Source organism: Chiloscyllium punctatum, chromosome 12 (assembly GCF_047496795.1).
Source record: "Chiloscyllium punctatum isolate Juve2018m chromosome 12, sChiPun1.3, whole genome shotgun sequence".
Classification (NCBI taxonomy): Eukaryota; Metazoa; Chordata; class Chondrichthyes; order Orectolobiformes; family Hemiscylliidae; genus Chiloscyllium; species Chiloscyllium punctatum.
The window spans coordinates 22,952,191-22,972,841 of record NC_092750.1 but is presented as its reverse complement, the minus strand read 5'-3'; the positions used below and the strand labels follow the sequence as shown (position 1 = coordinate 22,972,841).

The following is a 20,651-nucleotide window of genomic DNA, read 5'->3' as shown; positions in this document are numbered from 1 at the left end:
TGGGAAAAATTCGTTGTGTTTGAATAGTTGATACTCTGTCAAGGTTCACATGTGACATGCGAATATCTCCAACCTTATGATCCACTAGTAAATCTGTGTTCCTCCAATTCTAGGCTTCTGAGCATTCCAAATGATGACTTAATGAAGAACTTAATTTCTACAGTTTACTTTGTAAACTTATCCATCACTCTCTTTCCTCCTTCATGATTTTCATTGAAACTTGCCTCTTTCACCAGGCTGTTGGTCACCTGTCTTTGTATATTCTTTCTAGACTTGATGTCAGATGTTGTGTAGTTATTCTTTTGAAGCACAGAATCTGGTACTACATTTAAGATGCGCTATAATGCATATTGTTTCCAGTCAACCTAATAAAGCAAGAAGCCAGTTTCAGAACAAATAGGTATGAGAAAAGATTTTAATGAAATTAATAAATGTTCTGGTGAGATCAGTAGGGCCTGCACCAATACTGCTTTTATAACTGGATGATGATCATGACTATGTTCACTTATCTTGAACTTTTGAGGAAGACTCCTTGCTTTCTGACAGACTGTAATTTTTTTTTCGTTTGATCAAATCATTCTCTTTTTCCTTATGTATTCTTGTTTGAGCCAAAAGCAAATGAAAAGTTAGTGAGAAGCATTGTTGTAATTCAATTCTACATTAGACAGGCAAGAGACGTAACTGTGGGTAAGGAACTGCACTTTGCAAGAATAATGGAGGAATAGAAGTACAAGACCACTATTATTGACTTTTAAAATCTCCTAAGGTCAAAACTGAAAAGAGCTCACTTAATTATAAATTATATGCATGAACAGATGATAGGTAGAAGCCCAGCTGTAAGTTACTAACTTAAAGCCCCCTAATATTTACTGAATCCAGTCAGATCTGAAGTTTAAAAACTTATTTAATCCTGATTCAACTAAAATTAGAAATGTACTTTTCTTGCTGCATTTCCAGTTTTTCAGGTTGTACAGCACTGAAACGAACCCTACAGATCAATTCATCCATGCTGACTAGATATCCTAAATGGTCCCATTTGCCAGCATTTTGCCCATATCCCTCTAAGCCCTTCATATTTATATACCCATCTAAATGTATTTTAGATGTTGCAATCCTACCAGCCTCCACCACTTCATCTAGCAGCTCATTCCATAATGCACAAGTCTATGTGGAAAAAGTTGCCACTTAGGTATCTTTTAAATCTTTCTCCTCTCACCTTAAAACTCTGCCCTCTAGTTTTGGTCTACCCTACCTTGGTGAAAAGACCTTGGCTATTCACCCAGTCCATACCCCTCATGATTTTATAAACCTCTATAAGGTCATCCCTCAGCCTCTGGCACTCCAGGGAAAAAGCCCCGACCTAATCAGCCTCCTCTTATAGTTCAAACCCTCAAACCTTGGTAACATCTTAGTAAGCTTGAACAACAAAAATAGAAATTGCTGGAAAAGCTCAGCAGATGTGGCAACATCTGTGGAGAGAACTCAGTGTTACATTTGAAGTCCAGTGACCCTTTCTTTGAAGGAGTGACTGAACCTGAATTCTCTCACTTCTCTCCACAGATTCTGCTAGACTTGCAGAGCTTTTCCAGCAATTTCTAGTTTCCTGATTTACAGCATCCGCAGTTCTTTCAGTTTTACTTGTAGCTTCTGAAGCTTGAGGTTTGGAACATAAGATTATAGTTTCCTGTTTTGGAGTTTAGTTTCTGGCTGATCTTTTTTGGTTTGTGTGAAGAATATTTGTTGAAGTTGAGTGACAAAGAATTAAAACATGCTTGTTTTTCTAATGCTTATTAGAAAGGGAAGTATGGTACTGGAGATTTTAATTGTAATAGACTTTACTTAGCACATGTAAAGTTGTTCTATATACTGCTCATATGAGTCAAAGAAGTCATCACTCTTGACAAATCCTGCCTTGTTGCTTAAATATTCAGTAATCCGTACCTGAATGCTCAAACTGTAATATTGACTTTGAAATGTGCTTTGGTTGAGAGTTAGATTTGGTTGCGTCCATCCCATTTCCTGCTCTTCTGTCCTCCCCCTTCCCTTCTACAACAATGGCAGGGACCCCAGTCCTTATTTTGTATGTGACCAGCCTCCTCCCTCCAAAGCGTAAGCCGCCATTTCCAACACACCCAGCGGAATGCCACCACTAGACATGCATCTCCATCCCCTCCCTTGTCAGCATTCGAAAGGGACCATTTTCTCTTGGACACCTTGGTCTAACCCTCCTCTTCGACTGCCGACACAACCTCCCATTCATGGCACCTTCCCATGCAATCACAGAAGATGCAGAATTTGTCCACTTACTGCCTCCTTTCCATGACCCCAGAAACGCCTTCCAGATAAGCAGTGAATTAACTGCGTTTCATTCAATTTAGTCTTCAGGATTTCTTGTTCAGTGTCTCCGTACATGACACGAAATGTAGGCTAGGTGACAGCTTTATGAAACACCTACATTCTATTTGTAAAATTGACTGAGTCTCCAGTTGCCTGCCACGTTGCACCATTGAGTTCCCATTCCAGTATTTATCTCAGGCTTGCTGTAGTCCTCCAACAAAGTTCAACATAAGCAGGAGGAACAACACCCATCTTCTGCCTCAGTATCTTTCAGCCTTCAGGACTTAACGAGTTCAGCACGTAAACTTCCTCCTCCGTGTTCATGACCCATCCCCCAATGTCTTAAGGTCCTGTTTTGTATGGGTTACTGCCAGTAACAGAATTTCAACTATTCAGTTAGGATCAGCAATTTCTTTTGTTTGCCCCTCAGACGTGCTTGCACACGTATACTTTCTTTCTCCGAGCTGCTTTCAGTTCTGACAAAAGTTCACTAGACACCTAACATTAATCTCCTGAGTTGAATTTGTCACCTTTCTAAGTTGTCAAGTCAACATGTCCACATGGATTTTCTGAATTGCTCACTGTACTTTTATACTTAGAAAGAACTTTGCAGAGTGAAACCAGTGGAAGGTAGTCTCTTTGCAATATGTTGGTTTCTGTTTTATTTGAATTAATTTTTCAATCATTGTAATGGGTAGCTCTGTAAAATTATTCACTTATCGGGGTTCCCTTTCCCACTCCGTGAAGGCAGCTTGCTGGCTTCCAAGTTTGCTGATGGTCTGTGTGGAGTAGAATGCTTGACATGCTCTGTTGCAGGCCAGAAGCATATTAGCTTTGGGAGTTGCTGCTGAAGGTGTGGGTGCCTGTTCTTTCAGTGCATATTCTGATTTGTTTTTTGCTGTTGATCTCTGGCAAAGTTTCAGACAAGATGAATCAGGATTTCTGTACACTGGTAAAAGCATGTTAACAAACCAGTTAATAAATATTTGAAATAAAAATAAAGTGCTGGAGAAACTCAGACCTGACAGCATTGTGGAAAATGGAACAGAGTTAATGTTTCAAGTCTAGTATGACCCCACTTTGGATTTGGTAAATATGTTGTGGTTCTGTTCGTCGAGCTGGGAATTTGTGTTGCAGACGTTTTGTCCCCTGTCTAGGTGACATCCTTAGTGCTTTGGAGCCTCCTGTGAATGCTTGTGTGATGTTTCCTCTGGCATTTATAGTGATTTGTATCTGCCGCTTCAGGTTGTCAGTTCCAACTGTCCGCTGCAGTGGCCGGTATATTGGGTCCAGGTCGATGTGCTTGTTGATTGAATCAGTGGGTGAGTCCCATGCAAGGACTGCACAAAACACTACATAGGACAAACAGGAAGACAGCTAATGATCCGCATCCATGAACACCAACTAGCCACGAAACGACATGACCAGCTATCCTTAGTAGCCACACACTCAGATGACAAGCAACATGAGTTCGACTGGGATAGCACCACTATTATCGGGCAAGCCAAACAAAGAACAGCCAGGGAATTCCTAGAGGCATGGCACTCATCCACTGATTCAATCAATAAGCACATTGACCTGGACCCAATATACCAGCCACTGCAGCGGACAGCTGGAACTGACAACTGGAAGCGGCAGATACAAATTAGTATAAATGCCAGAGGAAGCATCACAGCGCTTCACAGGTGGCTCCCAAGCACTGAGGATGTCACCTAGACAAGGGACGAAACGTCTGTAACACAAATTCCCAGCTCGGCAAACAGAACTGCAACAACTAGCACCCGAGCTACAAATCTTCTCTCAAACTTTGGTAAATATTTGAACACAGCCAGTAAATCACTTGTTGAACAGAGTCTGCACTGAATTGATGGAGAAAATGTGATTGGATTGTTGTTTATAGGTTTAATTTAACACTTAATTTATTAATGCTCACTTTATTCTTTAAAAGTTTGTCTATAGATCCAAAACTGCATAAACATTTCTCTTGCATTGTTTCATCTTAAATAATTTTGATATTTTCTGCGTGTTGCACTACAATAGAAGATGGTAAGAAAAGTCACCTGTCACCCTCCCCCTCTCAATCAAATTTTGTACGTTTTTCATATAGTGTCTTGGAAAGGTATTCAATTAAATATGTGTATATTGATCATGATGGAAAAGCAATTAGGTCATTAATGTTCAGCTGGAATAGTAGGATTTTTGTGAGAAATGATCTTCCTCTATTTCATCAGGTAGCATCGATGGAATGCTTGAAATCTGGATATTCATAAATCATGAATGCTTTAATATTTTTTAAAAATTATGGAATGTGATATTACTAGCAGTGCCAGAATTTATTGTCTAACCCCAATTACCTTTGGGAAGAAGGCAGTAATCTGTCAACTTGAACTGCTGCAGTCTGTGTGTTGAACGTAGCATCTTGATGCTGCCGGGTCAGGAATTTCTGGATTTTGACACCGTATATTTCCAAATAAAAGTTGAAAGAATTGAGATGCTGAAAATCAGAAACAAAAATTAGAGATTGCTGGAAAAGCTCAGCAGGTCTGGCAGCATCTGTGGAGAGAAATCAGAGTTAACTTTTGGGTCAACAAAACGTTAACACTGATTTCTCTCCACAGTGTATTTGCAAGCTAGGTAAGATGCATCTTGGAAATTCTGATGTTCCCATTGCCTTACTCATCATTCTTTTGTGGGTGGTAGTAGCCGTGAGTTTTAAAGGTGCCATTGAAGAAGAACTCTTGGCAAGTTGTTGCAGTGTACCTTGCTGCAAACTGCATTGTATTAGCATTGTAAGTAATGAACACTTGATCTAATGGATGGCTGCTGTATGATTGCTTAGGTGTTTATTGTGGTTAATTTAGTTATAAGTTACAAGGTTTTTGATATCAGAAGGACTTTTCACTATCCTACTGCACTGAAAGAAAATTAATATTTTAAAGGTACTTGTTTGATGTACTGAGGATTTTCCATGACATGATTGCTGTTGAAGAAGCATCAAATGTGTAACTCTTCCTTCCTTAATTATTTAATTCAGTGCTGCGAATTAGTAACAGCCACTAATGAAAGCCTATAACTTTCTTAGGTATATATCATAGAAGTGAAAGTTGGGAATCATCAATGGACAGTTAAACATCGCTACAATGATTTTCATGAGCTTCATGAAAAGGCAAGTTTTTTTATTACTGTAAAACACTTATTGTTTTGTCACTATTCCTGTTAGTTATTAAATGCAAGTTGCGTGGCACCTTCTGGTAAACTTTCTATGAAGCAGGTTATGCTGGGAAATCTGGCATGCAACAACACAACTATTATGTGAGTTTTCTGCAGGAGTGCACTTCATATTGACACATAACTTGTCAACTGGATTTCAGTGCTTGCTCCTGTGGTTGAGAAAGCTAGCAGAAGCCCCTGAATTTCTGAACCAGTTGAATATTGAATCCTTGCTTACTCTCTTTGGCAAACCAGGAGTATACTAATAATGTCAGTTTATTAAGAAATCAAGAGTATTACTTCACAAAGTGCTCTCCCTAGTTATCAAAAATAATGTTCAAATAAGTACACAGGTCTGATAATGTGGATATGTTGGGGCTCCTTTTTAAACCTCATTAGGGTAAGGGTTTTGTGTCTTCCTCAAACAGATTTGCGGTGATGTGCTGTGGTGTTCTTTTACTTGTTATTGGCTTATAATTTTATGCTAGAGTGTATACTGCTGCTACAGTGTATTTATTAGTTTGTTTGAAATAGGCATCACGATTAACCTGAGTCAAGTTTGATTTTGAATGCATAATTTAATGTTAAAATTATATTTATAAAATCTGTAATGTGTTTTTCTTGGTATATGCCATTTTTGTCTGCACCACACTTTCCTAAAGTGGCTGGCATTGCTATTTCATGTTGGCTAGTTGTACTAATTATAGTGAATGCACATTTTGGATAATTTAAGCTGTGTTCTGTGTGTCTTGAGCCTCTCAGCAAGCAATAGTATTCTCAACTGAAGTTAGGTGATGTTTAACAGGGAACCAGTGAGCCTGATGTCAGTGGTGGGCAAGTTGTTGGAGGGAATCCTGAGGGATAGGATGTACATGTATTTGGAAAGGCAAGGCTGATTAGGGATAGTCAACATGGCTTTGTGTGTGGGAAATCATGTCTCACAAACTTGATTGAGTTTTTTTGAGGAAGTAACAAAGAGGATTGAGGGCCGAGCGGTAGATGTGATCTAAATGGACTTCAGTAAGGCGTTCAACAAGGTTCCCATGGGAGACTGATTAGCCAGGTTAGATCTCAGGGAGTACTAGCCATTTGGATACAGAACTGGCTCAAAGGTAGAAGACAGAAGGTGGTGGTGGAGGGTGGTTTTTCAGAACTGGAGGCTTGTGACCAGTGGAGTGCCACAAGGATCAGTGCTGGGTCCTTTCCTTTTTGTCATTTACATAAATGATTTGGATGCAAGCATAAGAGGTACAGTTAGTAGTAAGTTTGAAGATGACACCAAAATTTGGAGGTGGAGTGGACAGCGAAGAGGGTTACCTCAGATTACAACAGGATCTGGACCAGATGGGCCAATGGGATGAGAAGTGGCAGATGGAGTTTAATTCCGGTAAATGCGAGGTGCTGCATTTTGGGAAAACAAATCTTAGCAGGACTCATGCACTTAATGGTAAGGTCCTAGGGAGTGTTGCTGAACAAAGAGACCTTGGAGTGCACGTTCATAGCTCCTTGAAAGTGGAGTCACAGGTAGATAGGATAGTGAAGAAGGCATTTGGTATGCTTTCCTTTCTTGGTCAGAATATTGAGTACAGGAGTTGGGAGGTCATGTTGCTGCTGTACAGGACATTGGTTAGGCCACTGTTGGAATATTGCGTGCAATTCTGGTCTCCTTCCTATTGGAAAGATGTTGTGAAACTAGAAAGGGTTCAGGAAAGATTTACAAGTATGTTGCCAGGGTTGGAGACTTTGAGCTATATGGAGAAGCTGAACAGTCTGGGGCTGTTTTCCCTGGAGTGTCAGAGGCTAAGAGGTGACCTTATAGAGGTTTACAAAATTATGAGGGGCATTGATATGGTAAATAGGCAAAGTCTTATCGCTGGGGTGGGGGAGTCCAGAACTAAGGGCATAGGTTTAGGGTGAGAGGGGAAAGATATGAAAGAGACCTAAGGGGCAACTTTTTCACACAGAAGGTGGTACGTGTATGGAATGAATTGCCGAGGTTGTGGTGGAGGCTGGTACAATTGCAACATTTAAGAGGCATTTGGATGGGTCTATGAATAGGAAGGGTTTGGAGGGATATGAGCCGGATGCTGGCAGATGGGACTAGATTGGGTTGGGATATCTGGTCGGCATGGATGGGTTGGACTAAAGGGTCTGTTTCCATGCTGCACATCTGTGACTCTATAACAGCTCTGTGCTAAAGTTAGATACGATTCTAACTCAGTTGAGCAAATGGAATTAAAAATTAATGTCTTAGCGAGTTTTGAGAAGATTTGTAGCTCAGGTTGAGGCTCTGGATACAGGTTTGCTCGCTGAGCTGTGAGGTTAATTTCTTGACGTTTCATCACCATACTAGGTAACATCTTCAGTGGGCCTCAGGCGAAGCAGTGTACATGATTCTTGCTTTCTATTTATATGTTTGGATTTCTTGAAGATGTTACCAAGTATGGTGACCAAAAGTCTGGAAATGAACTTTCCAGCTCCGAGAGCAAACCTACATCCAAAAATTAATGTTATTAAACCCACATATGTATTCCACTCCTTAAGGAAACAATTTTTTTAAGGTGATGTTAGTGCCTAAAGCCTGGAGAGTTGTAGATATTATGCCCTTGGAAAAGAGGGTGCATCTGTGTAAAACCAAAAAAGTAATTATTTTTTCTTCATTCCAGAAGTTTACTCAAAAATATATATAAAATGTTATGAAATTTAGTACACATAGAGGCTTGGCCTAATCCAGGTTTGTTGTCATGAGTTTCTAAATGACCGATCGTGTTTGATTGAATTTATTTTGAGGGAATCTGAATTTATTAACTAAAGAGGAATGTGCGAGTCATTTTGCTTGTGGATTTTCAGAAGGTGGTTAGTAAAGTGCCAGTAGGAAACTTTAAAAATAAACTAAGACAAATATATTTGCATGGATAGCAAACTGTACAGGAGTGTGTGGATACTGATATGCCCCATTAGCCTCTGCTGAGGTTACCTACCTTCCTTAGCCTCTATATTATATTATTTGGGTTGCAGATATCAAATAATTGCAGATATCAAATTAAGGGCTACAGTAAATGAATATTGGATGAAATTGCAAGCGGGTATGGATAGGATAGAGTGGGTGGAGTGTTTACAGTTTGGCGTGGGCAACTGTAGCACAGTACATTTTCACAGCAGCAAAAGATTTGGGTTTTTGTCTTTGCCATAAATATGCCAAGGCATTTTTCGAATGTACATTAGGAACACAGATTGGAAAGCAAAGATAAATTCTTATTAAAGGTTTAAGAAGAATGGGATTCTGTGTTTATTTTATATGAGGTATCGAAAATAAAAGTACTTTGAACAAGATATTGGCCAAGCTACAGCTAAATTATTATATCTAGATCCTGGCATTCAATTAAAGAAAAGAATGAATTTGTTTCTGTGCTGTATACTCTGTAACTGTATAACACTGGGGAAACATGGAAGGTTTTTGAGTATTATCGGGAATACATAGTAATAGTTATACACAGGTTTGAGTAAATTGGAATGTTTTCAACTGTAACAGTGAAGATTAAGACACAAGTTGAGAAGATTACCAAAGATAGAAAGGATTGTTTTAAATACTGATAAATTTGAAATAAAAGGCAAATGCTGGATTATCTTCAGAAAAATAAATTAAGGTTAATGTTCTTTGCACAGATAGAGATTTTGCAGTGTTTTCCTGTGGATTGTAATGCAGAAATGCAACATGCTTGAAAATTATTGGCTAATTTGTTTAACGGAAGACTATTGAATAAAACGACAAGGAAATGTAATTTTATAAGAGTTCTGACTGAAAAGTATAAAATTTGGAGGACTGTTTTACAAGTATTTCTATCGAGTCAAATAATGAGGCATTGCTTTATATTTCTAGTTTTTTGGTCCTGTATATCTTTTATGGCTATAGGCAACATTGATTTGAAGTACTATATAAAATTAATTGACCTTGAGTCTTCGAATGCTGGTTGCTTAGTGGTGAGCAATGTTGTCTCACGGTACCAAGAACCTGGATTTGGTTCCAGCTTGGGTACTGTCTATGTGGAGTTTGAAGGCTCTCCTTGTATCTGTGTGGGTTTCTTCTAATCTCCAGTTTCCTCCCAGAGTCCAGGATAGATGGATTGGCCATGCTAAATTGCTCATAGTGCCCAGGGCTGTGTAGGCGAGGTGAATTAGCCATGGGAAATGCGGGGTTATGGGGATTGGTGTGGGGTTGGGGTGTCAGTGCAAATAGAATCCCTACTGGGCAGAATGTGATTCTAAGGTGGCACAGCAAAGTGGGGAACAGTGACCTCCTCCTGTTATTTCTGCGACTTCTTCATAATATTTTAATTTTTAAAAATCTTAATTTGAAAATGTTGCATTAATAGTTAAAGTGGAAAATTGTTTTCTTCTTGGAATGTGGGTGTATTTATTGACTGTCCCTTGATATGCAGAAGTGGTGCTGCCCCTTCTTCTTAGAGACTTGCTTATCAAATTCATGCTTCCCAGGAGAAGTCACTGTGATATTGGGCTAGGCATGTGTATGCTTCCAATCCTTTGATAGCTTTAATGGTCAGGTGGTATATCTGTGTGCAGCATAATTGCCCATCTGAGAGGAAACAACTACGACTCATGCTGGCTGAGGTAGGTCAGTATTGAGTCTTGTTGCAGTGTGGGATGTTAGGACTTAGTTGTTCCAAAGCTATATTATTTCCACTTGCTCTTGAATGTTTTTTAATGCTTAAGACAAAATTATACTTTAATTCCAAGGTTAATCATGGAAAATTTAGTGCGTGAAACAGATTGAAGTATTTTCCAAGGGCAGTGGGTGGAATTTTCTTCAATCTGAAGTTGTGATTGCTCTTCCTGAACAGAAGACCCCCCCCCCCCCTCCCTATCTGTCAACCCCTGAGGCACACCTTCCATAATTAATGGAATATAATCTATCTTTTAGGAATAAAACTCACTTCCACTCGCTGGTTCTGTATCATTTTGAGTTGTTTTCTGTACCTGCCATTAATTAGTGAAATCAGTTCTTCTTCACTACTCCAACAAGTTGCTCTACCAATAATTATCATGTTGCAAAGTACTTGTTGGTTCCCATTTACTCATACTTTAGTGAATGCTTTGCACTTGGAACAGATGCCTTCTTTGCTTTATGTAAAAATGCAAAGACACCATAACTTTGTGGAGTTTCCTGTGGTTACTAATTGTACAGTTATGATCTGCCTGTTCTGCTTGTAAACAAAGCTTTTCACTGTACTTAGGTGCATGTGACAATAAATCAATCAAATATAAAAAGTGTACCAAAAATAACTGTCAATTCACTTTCAAGAAATGTGTTCTCTAACATCTTTATTCTGTTTTAGCTGACTGCGGAAAAGAAGATTGACAAAAACCTACTTCCACCAAAGAAGATCATTGGCAAAAAATCCAAAACGTTTGTAGAAAAAAGGCAGAAAGAATTAGAAGTCTATTTGCAAATGCTTATAGCAAAGTTCCCATTTGCTGCACCAAAAGTCTTATCATTTTTTCTGAATTTTCATCTATATGTAAGTTTTTGAGTGTAAATTTCTTGTACTCTCTATTTGGTGCTTAAGCACTTGGTTTTGCACATTTGACATCATTAATTGTTTGTTTGTATTGATAAATGCATTTATTAAGTTTAAAATAGATTAATGTGCAAGCTTTCTCCTCCCCAACCCATCACAAATTTTAAAAATGCTCTCATTAGATATTACTGTCATTGGTAATGTTTCCCATTCTTACTTGTCACAATAAAAGACTTTGATTCTTCTTAAACTGCTGTATGCAGAAATTTGATGCATGAGTGGCTTGCTTGGTCACATCCAGAAGGCAGTTAAGAACTCTATGTTGGTGTCTGACTGCATTTATATATGCTAAATAGGGTAAGGATGGCTTATTTCCTTCTCAAAATGATGCCAACAAAGCAGTTGTGATAATCTGACAGTTTATAGCCATTCTTTCAGATTATTACTCTTTTTAAAAAAGACAAAATGACCAAACAGTTCTGGTAAAATTTGATACAGGTTGTCAATCGTAGAAATGCAGGTCTTTTAAGGGACAGTCAGGAAAGTTCCTAATTTGACTGAGAGCAAGTTATACTCATTGGACTTTGTACTTGAGAGCTCAGTAGAATGTTCTCTTCTGGCAAGTGAAGGGACCAGATTGGAAAGATGAAAACTAATATGTGACTAAGTTAAATTATAGATTTATAATAAAACTCGTGTAAATCAAGAAAAACCTTTTATTGACACTCAACTTGTGAATAATTGTTTGCTATACATGCTTTCAGTTATTTAGTTCACTCTTCTTGTTATTAGTCAAGTAACAATACAATTCTCAATAAGCTGTGTTATACCTGACACTAATGTCCTAGATTTTCTTGCATAACTTGCTTATCCTCTATACTTGAAATGAAAAGTTTCTTAACACGTATAAATACAGTAACTTTGTATGTGTATCAAATTTTTTTCCTGTGGAAAAAGTACACTCCTCGCTAATTTTCTATCTCTAAACTCTTTCAACTCTACACCCCTCTGGTAAATCTGCACTACTTCCATCAGACCTCTGGAGCAATCTAGGTTTTATTTATTCCAATAGGAGAGACTGTAATCCAGAATACACAATTCTCCTGTGGGCAAAGTTTAAAAATCACCCAACACCAGGTTATAGACCAACAGGTTTATTTGGAAGCACTAGCTTTCAGAGTGCTGATCCTTGGTTGTCAATGTGACATTTTTAAAGTTTTTTTTAAAGCTACACTTTACATTATCCTTGCCTTCAATTTCCCTTCTTTAAAAGTCCTCCAAATGCCTTTACGGTTTATAAGATTGCTTTATTTTCCAAACGTAAAATGCAACTTTAAGATACTTAAGGTGCTGAAATTTGCTTTCACCCTTGGAGGTAGATGATATAGTCAGTATTATAGAAAGCCAAGAAAAATAGAGCATGCTGCACCATTCATTATGATCGTGGCTAGTCAGACAACTCAGTCAAACTAGTCTAATGATAATACCTCAAGATCAAACCCTTTTCTGTCCATAATTAAATAAATTCCAGGCTGAAATCAATCTTTCTTTTTGTGGTATTATCACTTCAAACACTCAAATTGAAATTATATTACCCCAGTAATCTATTTTAGTTTCATTTATCAATATCTGATGTAATAAAAGTTAATCATTTCAACCGATCATTGGTTACTCAATAGACTGACATAAAATTCCCTGGAAGTCCATTTGTAATATGTAAGAGAAATCTTAATCTTATAAGATCTATTAGGTATTTGTGAAGCAGAGCATATTTATAAGTCATGCATAACTAATGCTGGTTTTACAAAGAAATGTTCTAAATGATTGTTGCCTCTCTTTGTGTCACAATGCTGATTTATGAGGAATAATTCTAAGACCTTCTCAGCTTTCAGAATATCACATTGATTTTAAAATATGCCACTAAAGGAGTAGTTAATCACTGACTGAATACTCTCTAAATTCCGGAGAGAGGCTTTTATGTTTTTTGCATCCACAAAGTTGGTTTGTGACAAAAAAAAATTCTCATTTTGAAATAGGTGAAGAATCAACTTTGGAAAAATGTATGATTCTTAATAATTATCTACCTATGTAAAACTTGGTTAAACGTATAAATCTTTTTAATTCTGTTTCCTTTCATAGGAGATAAATGGCATTACGGCTGCCCTTGCTGAACAACTGTTTCACAAAGGTATGCTTGTTGATTCTGAATTTTAAATGGTTTGACATAATGCTATTGCAAATGTCTCCTGCCTGGTGTCGTTGTTAAGACAGCAATAATTTCATTATGTTAGTAATGAAGCATGTGTATTGAAGTTTTTTTTTACATTTGGACTTGGGAACTGGGTGGTGGTGGCTTGGCCAGCATTTAGTCCCCACTTGTAATTCTAATTCTGAAGCATTAATCACATTGCTGTGGAACTGGAATCATATGTAGTACAGACCAGGTTTGGACATTAGTGAACCAGCTGGGTTTTTATAACCGTTGACAATGGTCACATGGTTGCCAATAGATTAACTTTTTATTTAATATTTTTATTGATGTCAAATCCCGCCATCTGCCACGGTGGGATTTGAAATTGTGCCCTTCAGAACATTAGAATTTTAAAGTAATGGCTTGATTACTTTTCTGAAGTGTTTCTGAAAAGAATAAATGTAGGTCAGACATTCTTTCCAGAAAAGTGACCTAATTCAATAGATGTTAATAACAGGGAATTCCTGGAGTGTTAATGGATGATTATTAATTCTGTGGTGGTTTCTGACAGGTGAGGAAAATATCAAGGACCATTAGCTTGGTTTTTCTTGAAGTTTAAGTAATCAGTGATTTTATAAGCTTAGGAAAACCCCAGTGTATAAAGGTTTTTGGGCACTTTAGAGGATACCTGATTGAAGCCAGATGCATTATAACAATAAGAACAGAACAGGTTAGGGAAAGCACAGTTACCTCAGAAGAAGTGTTTAGTCTGTGCAACTTGTCAACTAGCAGTGATTTTGTATTTTCTTCCCCAGAAGTTTGAAGTTCTTAAAATGCTGAGAGAGTCTGAACTCTTGGTTTTGAGAGTATTCATTTAAGAAGACCACAAAATTCAGAGGAAAGAATGGAGCAAAGTCAGTTAAATTAACATTAAAGATTGGTTGTCGAGGTTACTTGGTTGATTGGTGTTTGGGGATAAACTAAGTTTTTTTTGTTGGGTAACTTAAGATTTTTTCCTAATTCTATATCTAGATAATTTTTTTTGATTTTTGTCCTTTTATATGATAAAATTCTGTTGTAAAAGAGACTGCGATTTGATTTGTCCAGTAGTACTGTCACCAGTATCAGAACATTGCACAAAATGACAAACAAAAGATAAGGAGCACCATTTTGTAACTGATACCTCAATTTTTTTTCCCAACTTGAGAGGGATAAAAGCTCAACAATATTCCTTACATTTTATGCTGCATGGTATAATGTGACTAACCTTAACATTCTAGTACATATGAAAAACATTATGGCTAACATAATCTCATTCTCAGTATTACTTTATTACAGATACAAGGTGGCTTTTTGTTTTGCCTGATAAAGTGCAAACAAGTTACTTGTGGGTTTTCCTGAAACAAAATTTAGAAGCAATTACAGTTGCTGTATGATTGATCAAGAGTTAGAAAACAACCACATTTACTTAAGTTTCTCTTACTAAACCAGTTCCCCCTAAAATATACTTGAGTGACAGTTTTATCGGGTTTAGCAGCTAAATCATCATAGCCATATTTTTAACTAAATTATCATCTTATTGTTGATAATACCATAAGAGATCTTTTTTTTTATTTTGCCATTTATGTGAATGGTAATTAAAATATTTTTTTGTCCATGCATGCTGTGGAAGCTATCACACTGTGGGTGATTACACGAACTTCAGCACAGACTATTCCACGACTAGTTACATTTGATTCTGCTGAGTAGTACAGCTCTGTGACTGTTTTATTGGTCACTCATAACCTTTCCTAGTTCAGTGAACAGCAATTCAAAAGTCCAGTTTTAGTCAGAGCCATCATCTCAGACTTTCTGTATGTAGCTGAGCAGTTGCAGATAGGTGGCTCTGCAGCCTCAAGCTATTTATCAATATCATGTAGTGAATATTTGAGGTGAAAATAAATTCCTGGGACCTATTGATAATTTAGTGCAGTTGAGAATTGCGGCATAGAAGTTTATAAGGTATTTTCTTGATGCAACTGAGAAAAACTGGCCTTGGAGTAATTAAGAGTGTGGTCATAGAAAATCAGTACAGGAGTAGGCCATTTGGCTATTTGAATCTCCACCATCATTCAGTGTGATTATGGATGCTCATCCTACTCAGTGCCTTATTTCCCACACCCTTGTACGCTCTTAAGCCTTAAGAATGAAATCTACTTTGTTCTTGAAAATATCCAGTATTTTGGCGTCAACTACTTTGTGGCAAGGATGTCACATAGGCTTACCATTTCCTGGGTGAGGACATTTCTCCTAATCTCAATCCTAATTTGTTTACTCTTAGACTATGACTCCTGATTCTGGACTGCCTGATCATCAGGAACTTGCTTCCTGGATTTGTTCTGTCTAGTCCTGTTAGAATTTTATTGGTCTTAACTGTTTAGTTAAAAGGCTAACATTGTGATGGTCATTAGTACTTGTGACCAGTCCTGGAATATTAAGGTATTAGAGGTGGTGATGGCTGAGTAGTATTATCACTGAACTGTTAATCCAGAGACCCAGGTAATGTTCTGGGACCTGAATTTGAATCTCACCAGGGCAGATGTGGAATTAGAGTCTGGTGATGATCATGAATCCATTGCTGATTTTAAGAAAAACCTATTTGGTTCACTAATGTCCTTTATGAAAGGAAACTGCCATCCTTACGAGGTCTGGCCTACATGTGACTCCAGACCCACAGCGATATGGTTAACTCTATGATGGGCAATAAATGCTGGCCTAGTCAGCAATGTCCTCATCTCTTGGATGAATAAAATACAGTCTACAGAGAAATGATTATGGAGGCAGTCTGTAATACTTTGAGGAAGTTCCAAGGCGAATGCTTGGTTGTTTTGTTTCATGTTTACCAATTAGCTCTGTGAGTCAAGTTGTATTGTTTTGCTTTGCTGAACTTTGTCAAATTTATTTTGTTCAAAACAATGGAATCTTGTGCGTTATTCTCTTAGTAACTGTGGTATCAAACTTTGTTTACTTTTAATAAGTTACTGCTCCCATCTGGGATTGTATCGTAATTAGGTGGTCTTGTTCAGGATTATAACACTGGCTAAGACAGAAAAGAGAGCTAGCTGATAACCTTTTAGCTGAAAATTAGTGATAAGTCTTCATCTAGCTTTTGAACTTGCCATAGTGTTTTACAGGAGCTTGCTCATCTTGGCATTCTTGTTTACAGGAAGGAAGGAAAGAGATGTAATTTCAAGAATTAGCATGAAAGGTTGCCCAGGGTATAAACAATAAATAATATCTTTGCAAATTTTCCAATTCTGAATCAACATGCCATTAATACTTGTATTCTAGCTTTATTTTACTTCCAAATGTTTTTTATTCTTAATTCATTCTTATAGGTGAACAGTTGCTCTTGGTAGGTGAAGTTTTTTGTCTTCGACCACTACAATTGTATGCAATCACTCAACAGCTAAGACTAGCCAGTCCCACCTGTGCCAATGGTGATGCCAAGACTGACCTTGGACACATCCTGGATTTTGCATGTAGACTTAAGTATTTAAAGGTAAAAATGTATAATTTCAAAAAGGCAAGAGTAAAATCTAATATAAACTGGCAGAATTTACACTGTCCTTTTAATAGCTTGCAAATTTTAATTTATATCTGTTAATGTTTTCTCAATAACTTAATTAGTTGCTTATGAGGTTTGTTGTGGTGCAAAAAGCATACACTGTAAACGAAACAATCTTATTACACCTAAATGTGTTCTGGATAGAATAGTTTTGGCATTAATATGAATCATTTTACATTTCTGTCCTTTTGATCAGGCAGTTTTGAGAATGGCATTGAAAATGCTGCTTTCTTGATTTAGAAAATAATCTTTAACTCTATTTCGTGTCTCTTTGTAAACAATCAGCTGAAATTAAAATTTGGCATGGGAAAAGCTTCTATTTTCATGCAGCAGAAACTGTCAATATCTCTGCTTTTCATTTAAATTATTTTCATTTGTAACAGATAACAGGCACCAGAGGATCTGTTGGGAGCAGTAATATTGAAGAACATCTCCTTAAATTCAATCTCTCAATTTTCAAGTCTGTCCATCAGATTGAGGTCAGTAAAAGAGGGTAATTGAGTTAATTTATATTAAATCTGTGTTTTAAAAAGTTCTCTAAATCATGTTTTCCTTAGTTTCCAGCCAACAGTAAATCAGTCGAGGTATAATATGACAGGGTTTAAGGAAATTAATTTCTGGATGACTTGAGATAAGTCTCTCAAAAAAAAAAGTAAGGTGTTGTAGCTGGTTTGAGTGAAATAGTGTCATTAAATTTGCGAGGAAAGAATCAAATTGATTTTTTTTTTCTTGCTCTCACCCTGGATGCAGTCCAAATTACTAAAAGTTGTGGGATGCAAAAGTGAATGCGCAGTAATCAATGAAATTCCTTCCATGTGTAACTTGAGCAGTGTATCACCTTATGCAGCTTTGTTGTATTTTGTTTTATTATAAATGCAAGTTGCTGTTCACAGCTTCTCCATTTCAGTTGAAGTATGATGCATGCAAACAATTTACCCAAATGTACTATTTAAGAGTAGTAGTAAACCATTTTGAGTCCTCCAGTCCACTGTGCAATTCAGTAAGATCTGACTGTGAAGCCTCAACTCCATCTTCATGTTTACCCTTGGTAACCTGAGCTGCTTGACCAACGGGGGTTGATCTACCTCTCTATTAAAGATATTTTGCAATTGTCTCCATCATCTTTTGAGTAAGATGATTTCAAAGATCCCAGTTCTCCGAGAGTATCTCCTCTCTCTCTTAATTGGAAGATTGCCTATTTTTAACCTGCATTCCCTACTTCTAGTTTCATCATCAACAGTTTCAAATCCTCTCAAGATCTTGTTTCTTTCATAAATGCTTCTTATTCTTCTAAACTTCACTAGATCTTTCTTTCTTGCCATATCTCAATATCAAGATTAGAGTGGTGCTAGAAATGCACAGCAGGTAGGGCAGCATCCGTGGAGCAGGAAAATCGGGTTTTGGACAGGAGTCCTTCATCAGAAATGAGGCTGAAAGCCTTGGAGGTGGAGAGATAAATGGGAGGGGATGAGGCTCGGGCTCATTTTCATTCGAATCCTCCCACTTCCTCCAGACGAAAGGGGTAGCCATGGGCACCTGCACAGGCCCCAGCTATGTCTGTGTGTTTGGCTACAATTTCATCAACACATTCCACCCCGACCTTAAATTCACCTGGACCATCTCTAACACCTCCTCCCCCACACCTTTCTAGACCCCTCCATCTTCATCAACAATGACTGACACCCCAGCCCCATCCCCTCCCATTTATCTCTCCAACCCCGAGAATTCCAGTCTCATTCCTGATGAACGACTCCTGCCCAAAACATTGATTTTCCTGTTCCTCTGATGCTGTCTGACCTGCTGTGCATTTCCAGCACGACTCTAATCTCTAGCATCTGCAGTCCTCACTTTCACTTAGATCTCAATATCAGTTGAGCTAACTTTTGTGAACTGCTCCTAATGCATTTATATTATTTATTAAATGAGGCTGAAACTGTATACAGTACTTCAAATGAGATCTCACTAATGCCTTGTTGAAATTGTAGCTAAATATCTCTATTTGGCTATTACCCTTACAATAATTCTACCAGCAGCAAAGAGATTAATGAGCAGTTAATCTGTTTTTGAAGCAGTGGTTGAAGGATAAATGCTGATTTAGGATACAGGAAGAACTTCCCTGCTCTTCAAACAGTGCTGAGTAGCCTCTACAAGAGGAAAGGCTGTTCCCAGATTTAATGTCTGTTTTGAAAAATTGCATGAGTATCTCTGAGCTACATTCCTTTTACTTTAAATTGGGTGTAAGTCTGTGTGCAATGATCTTATGTACTTTGTGAATTTTAAGACTTGAGATTATAGGAAAGCTAGGGAGGCAATAAAGGAATTCAGTGAAGACGTGAAGCGCAGTGTCATATGGAAGTGTGCGGATTTGAATTAAGCTTTGAAACTTTATTCAAATTTTTATTATGTGAACTTTGTGGTTGAAAAAAACAGTAAAATTTAATGAAAATCATGTCCACTGTTGCAATGATCCAGCGCCATTTTGAATAATTTACGAATAAGAGAAAGAATAGAAAGATAGAGCTTAAAGAGAGTCCAGCTCATCAATGACAGCTGCATTGCCACCCATCCTTGCTGCTGCCTACACTGGACCAACCAACGTTGAATTTGCCACTCTTCAGGAACCATCTTTTGCTTCTGGTTCAAATCTCCTCTGCCACTGCCTCACCGCCTGTGCCGAACCCATCAATCTCAGATTCATATCTCTCACTGCTGGGTCCATCTTGTCAATGTTGCCGTGATGCCTGACCATCACCAGTCTCCCACTGCGAGCACCAGACCCAACTAACGACTATGTCACTGATCCTTTGCCACTGAGTTCACCTTGCTGATGTCGCTTCTGCCGCTGTAGCAACTGCCTATTCTGATGCTAGGTCCTGTGCTTGCCCTGGATAAGTAAGTAAGGGTTCATTTTGAATCTGCTCTGTGGTCGTAAACTGCCACCACGAGTCCGTGCTGGGATCTTTCACCGCTACTGTTGCCAGCCGAGTTGTGACAAGAGGTAAGTAAAGGAAAAAGAGACAGGAAAAAGGCAAACCCTACTATGCTGCCATCTTGATGAAGTTTCTCTTGAAAACGTTGATATTTTGAGATATCATTACAAACAAAGGAATTTACAGAATAACTTGAGATTTTGAAAAGTTGAGGTTGAGTAGGTTGGAATATGGTTTCCAGTTACTGCTAGGGGCTGAATACTGGGACTAACTAAAATGTTATAAGGTTAAATGTAAGAGATTTAAGACAAAGTAGAAAACCCTTTTTTAGTGTTGCAATATTTGCTAGCAGAACTAGTAATTGAGGTACTAAGTGGCATCGGTTGATAATTAAATAAATTTTAAAAAAATAGATGATCAAGGGTAAAGAGTTTGAAGGATGTGAAAATAGGTGGGCCCATAGAAAGATAAACATGGAAACTTTGGTTTATTTGCCTGTCTGGCAAAACTGATAATTTGAAAATGTTGTAGGATGAATGGTGTTTAATAATTGATTTAGCCTCTATTGTGATCCTGTCTGTCTTGATTTTTAACATTTGTATTGTATTGTATTGTATTGTTACAGATAAATAACTGTGAAGCTAAACAAATTATTGGACTTCCTTCACTGAAGAACTCACTAGCAACAATGAGTGTGGCTTTTACCACTGCTTCAATGAAAGTATGGACCCTCATTTTGTCTGCCTTTGAATGCTTGTGTGTATCTGTATATACATGTTGAGTCGCTTTTAGCTTGATTTATCCCTTGCCTGATGGTACATAATTTTATTGAAAAATGG

At 37.7% G+C, this 20,651-nt stretch overlaps 1 protein-coding gene across 4 annotated transcripts in view; it reads left to right on the top strand.

Moving 5' to 3' along the window:
• nisch (nischarin) overlaps nt 1-20,651 on the top strand; it is a 58,546-nt gene that overhangs the window by 864 nt on the left and 37,031 nt on the right. For all 4 annotated transcript variants that reach the window (XM_072582084.1, XM_072582085.1, XM_072582087.1 and 1 more), the window contains exons 2-7: nt 5,420-5,503; nt 10,902-11,084; nt 13,224-13,272; nt 16,653-16,816; nt 17,266-17,361; nt 20,438-20,533. In XM_072582084.1, the coding sequence (XP_072438185.1) occupies nt 5,420-5,503; nt 10,902-11,084; nt 13,224-13,272; nt 16,653-16,816; nt 17,266-17,361; nt 20,438-20,533 (672 nt within the window). The remainder of the gene's footprint in view (nt 1-5,419; nt 5,504-10,901; nt 11,085-13,223; nt 13,273-16,652; nt 16,817-17,265; nt 17,362-20,437; nt 20,534-20,651) is intronic.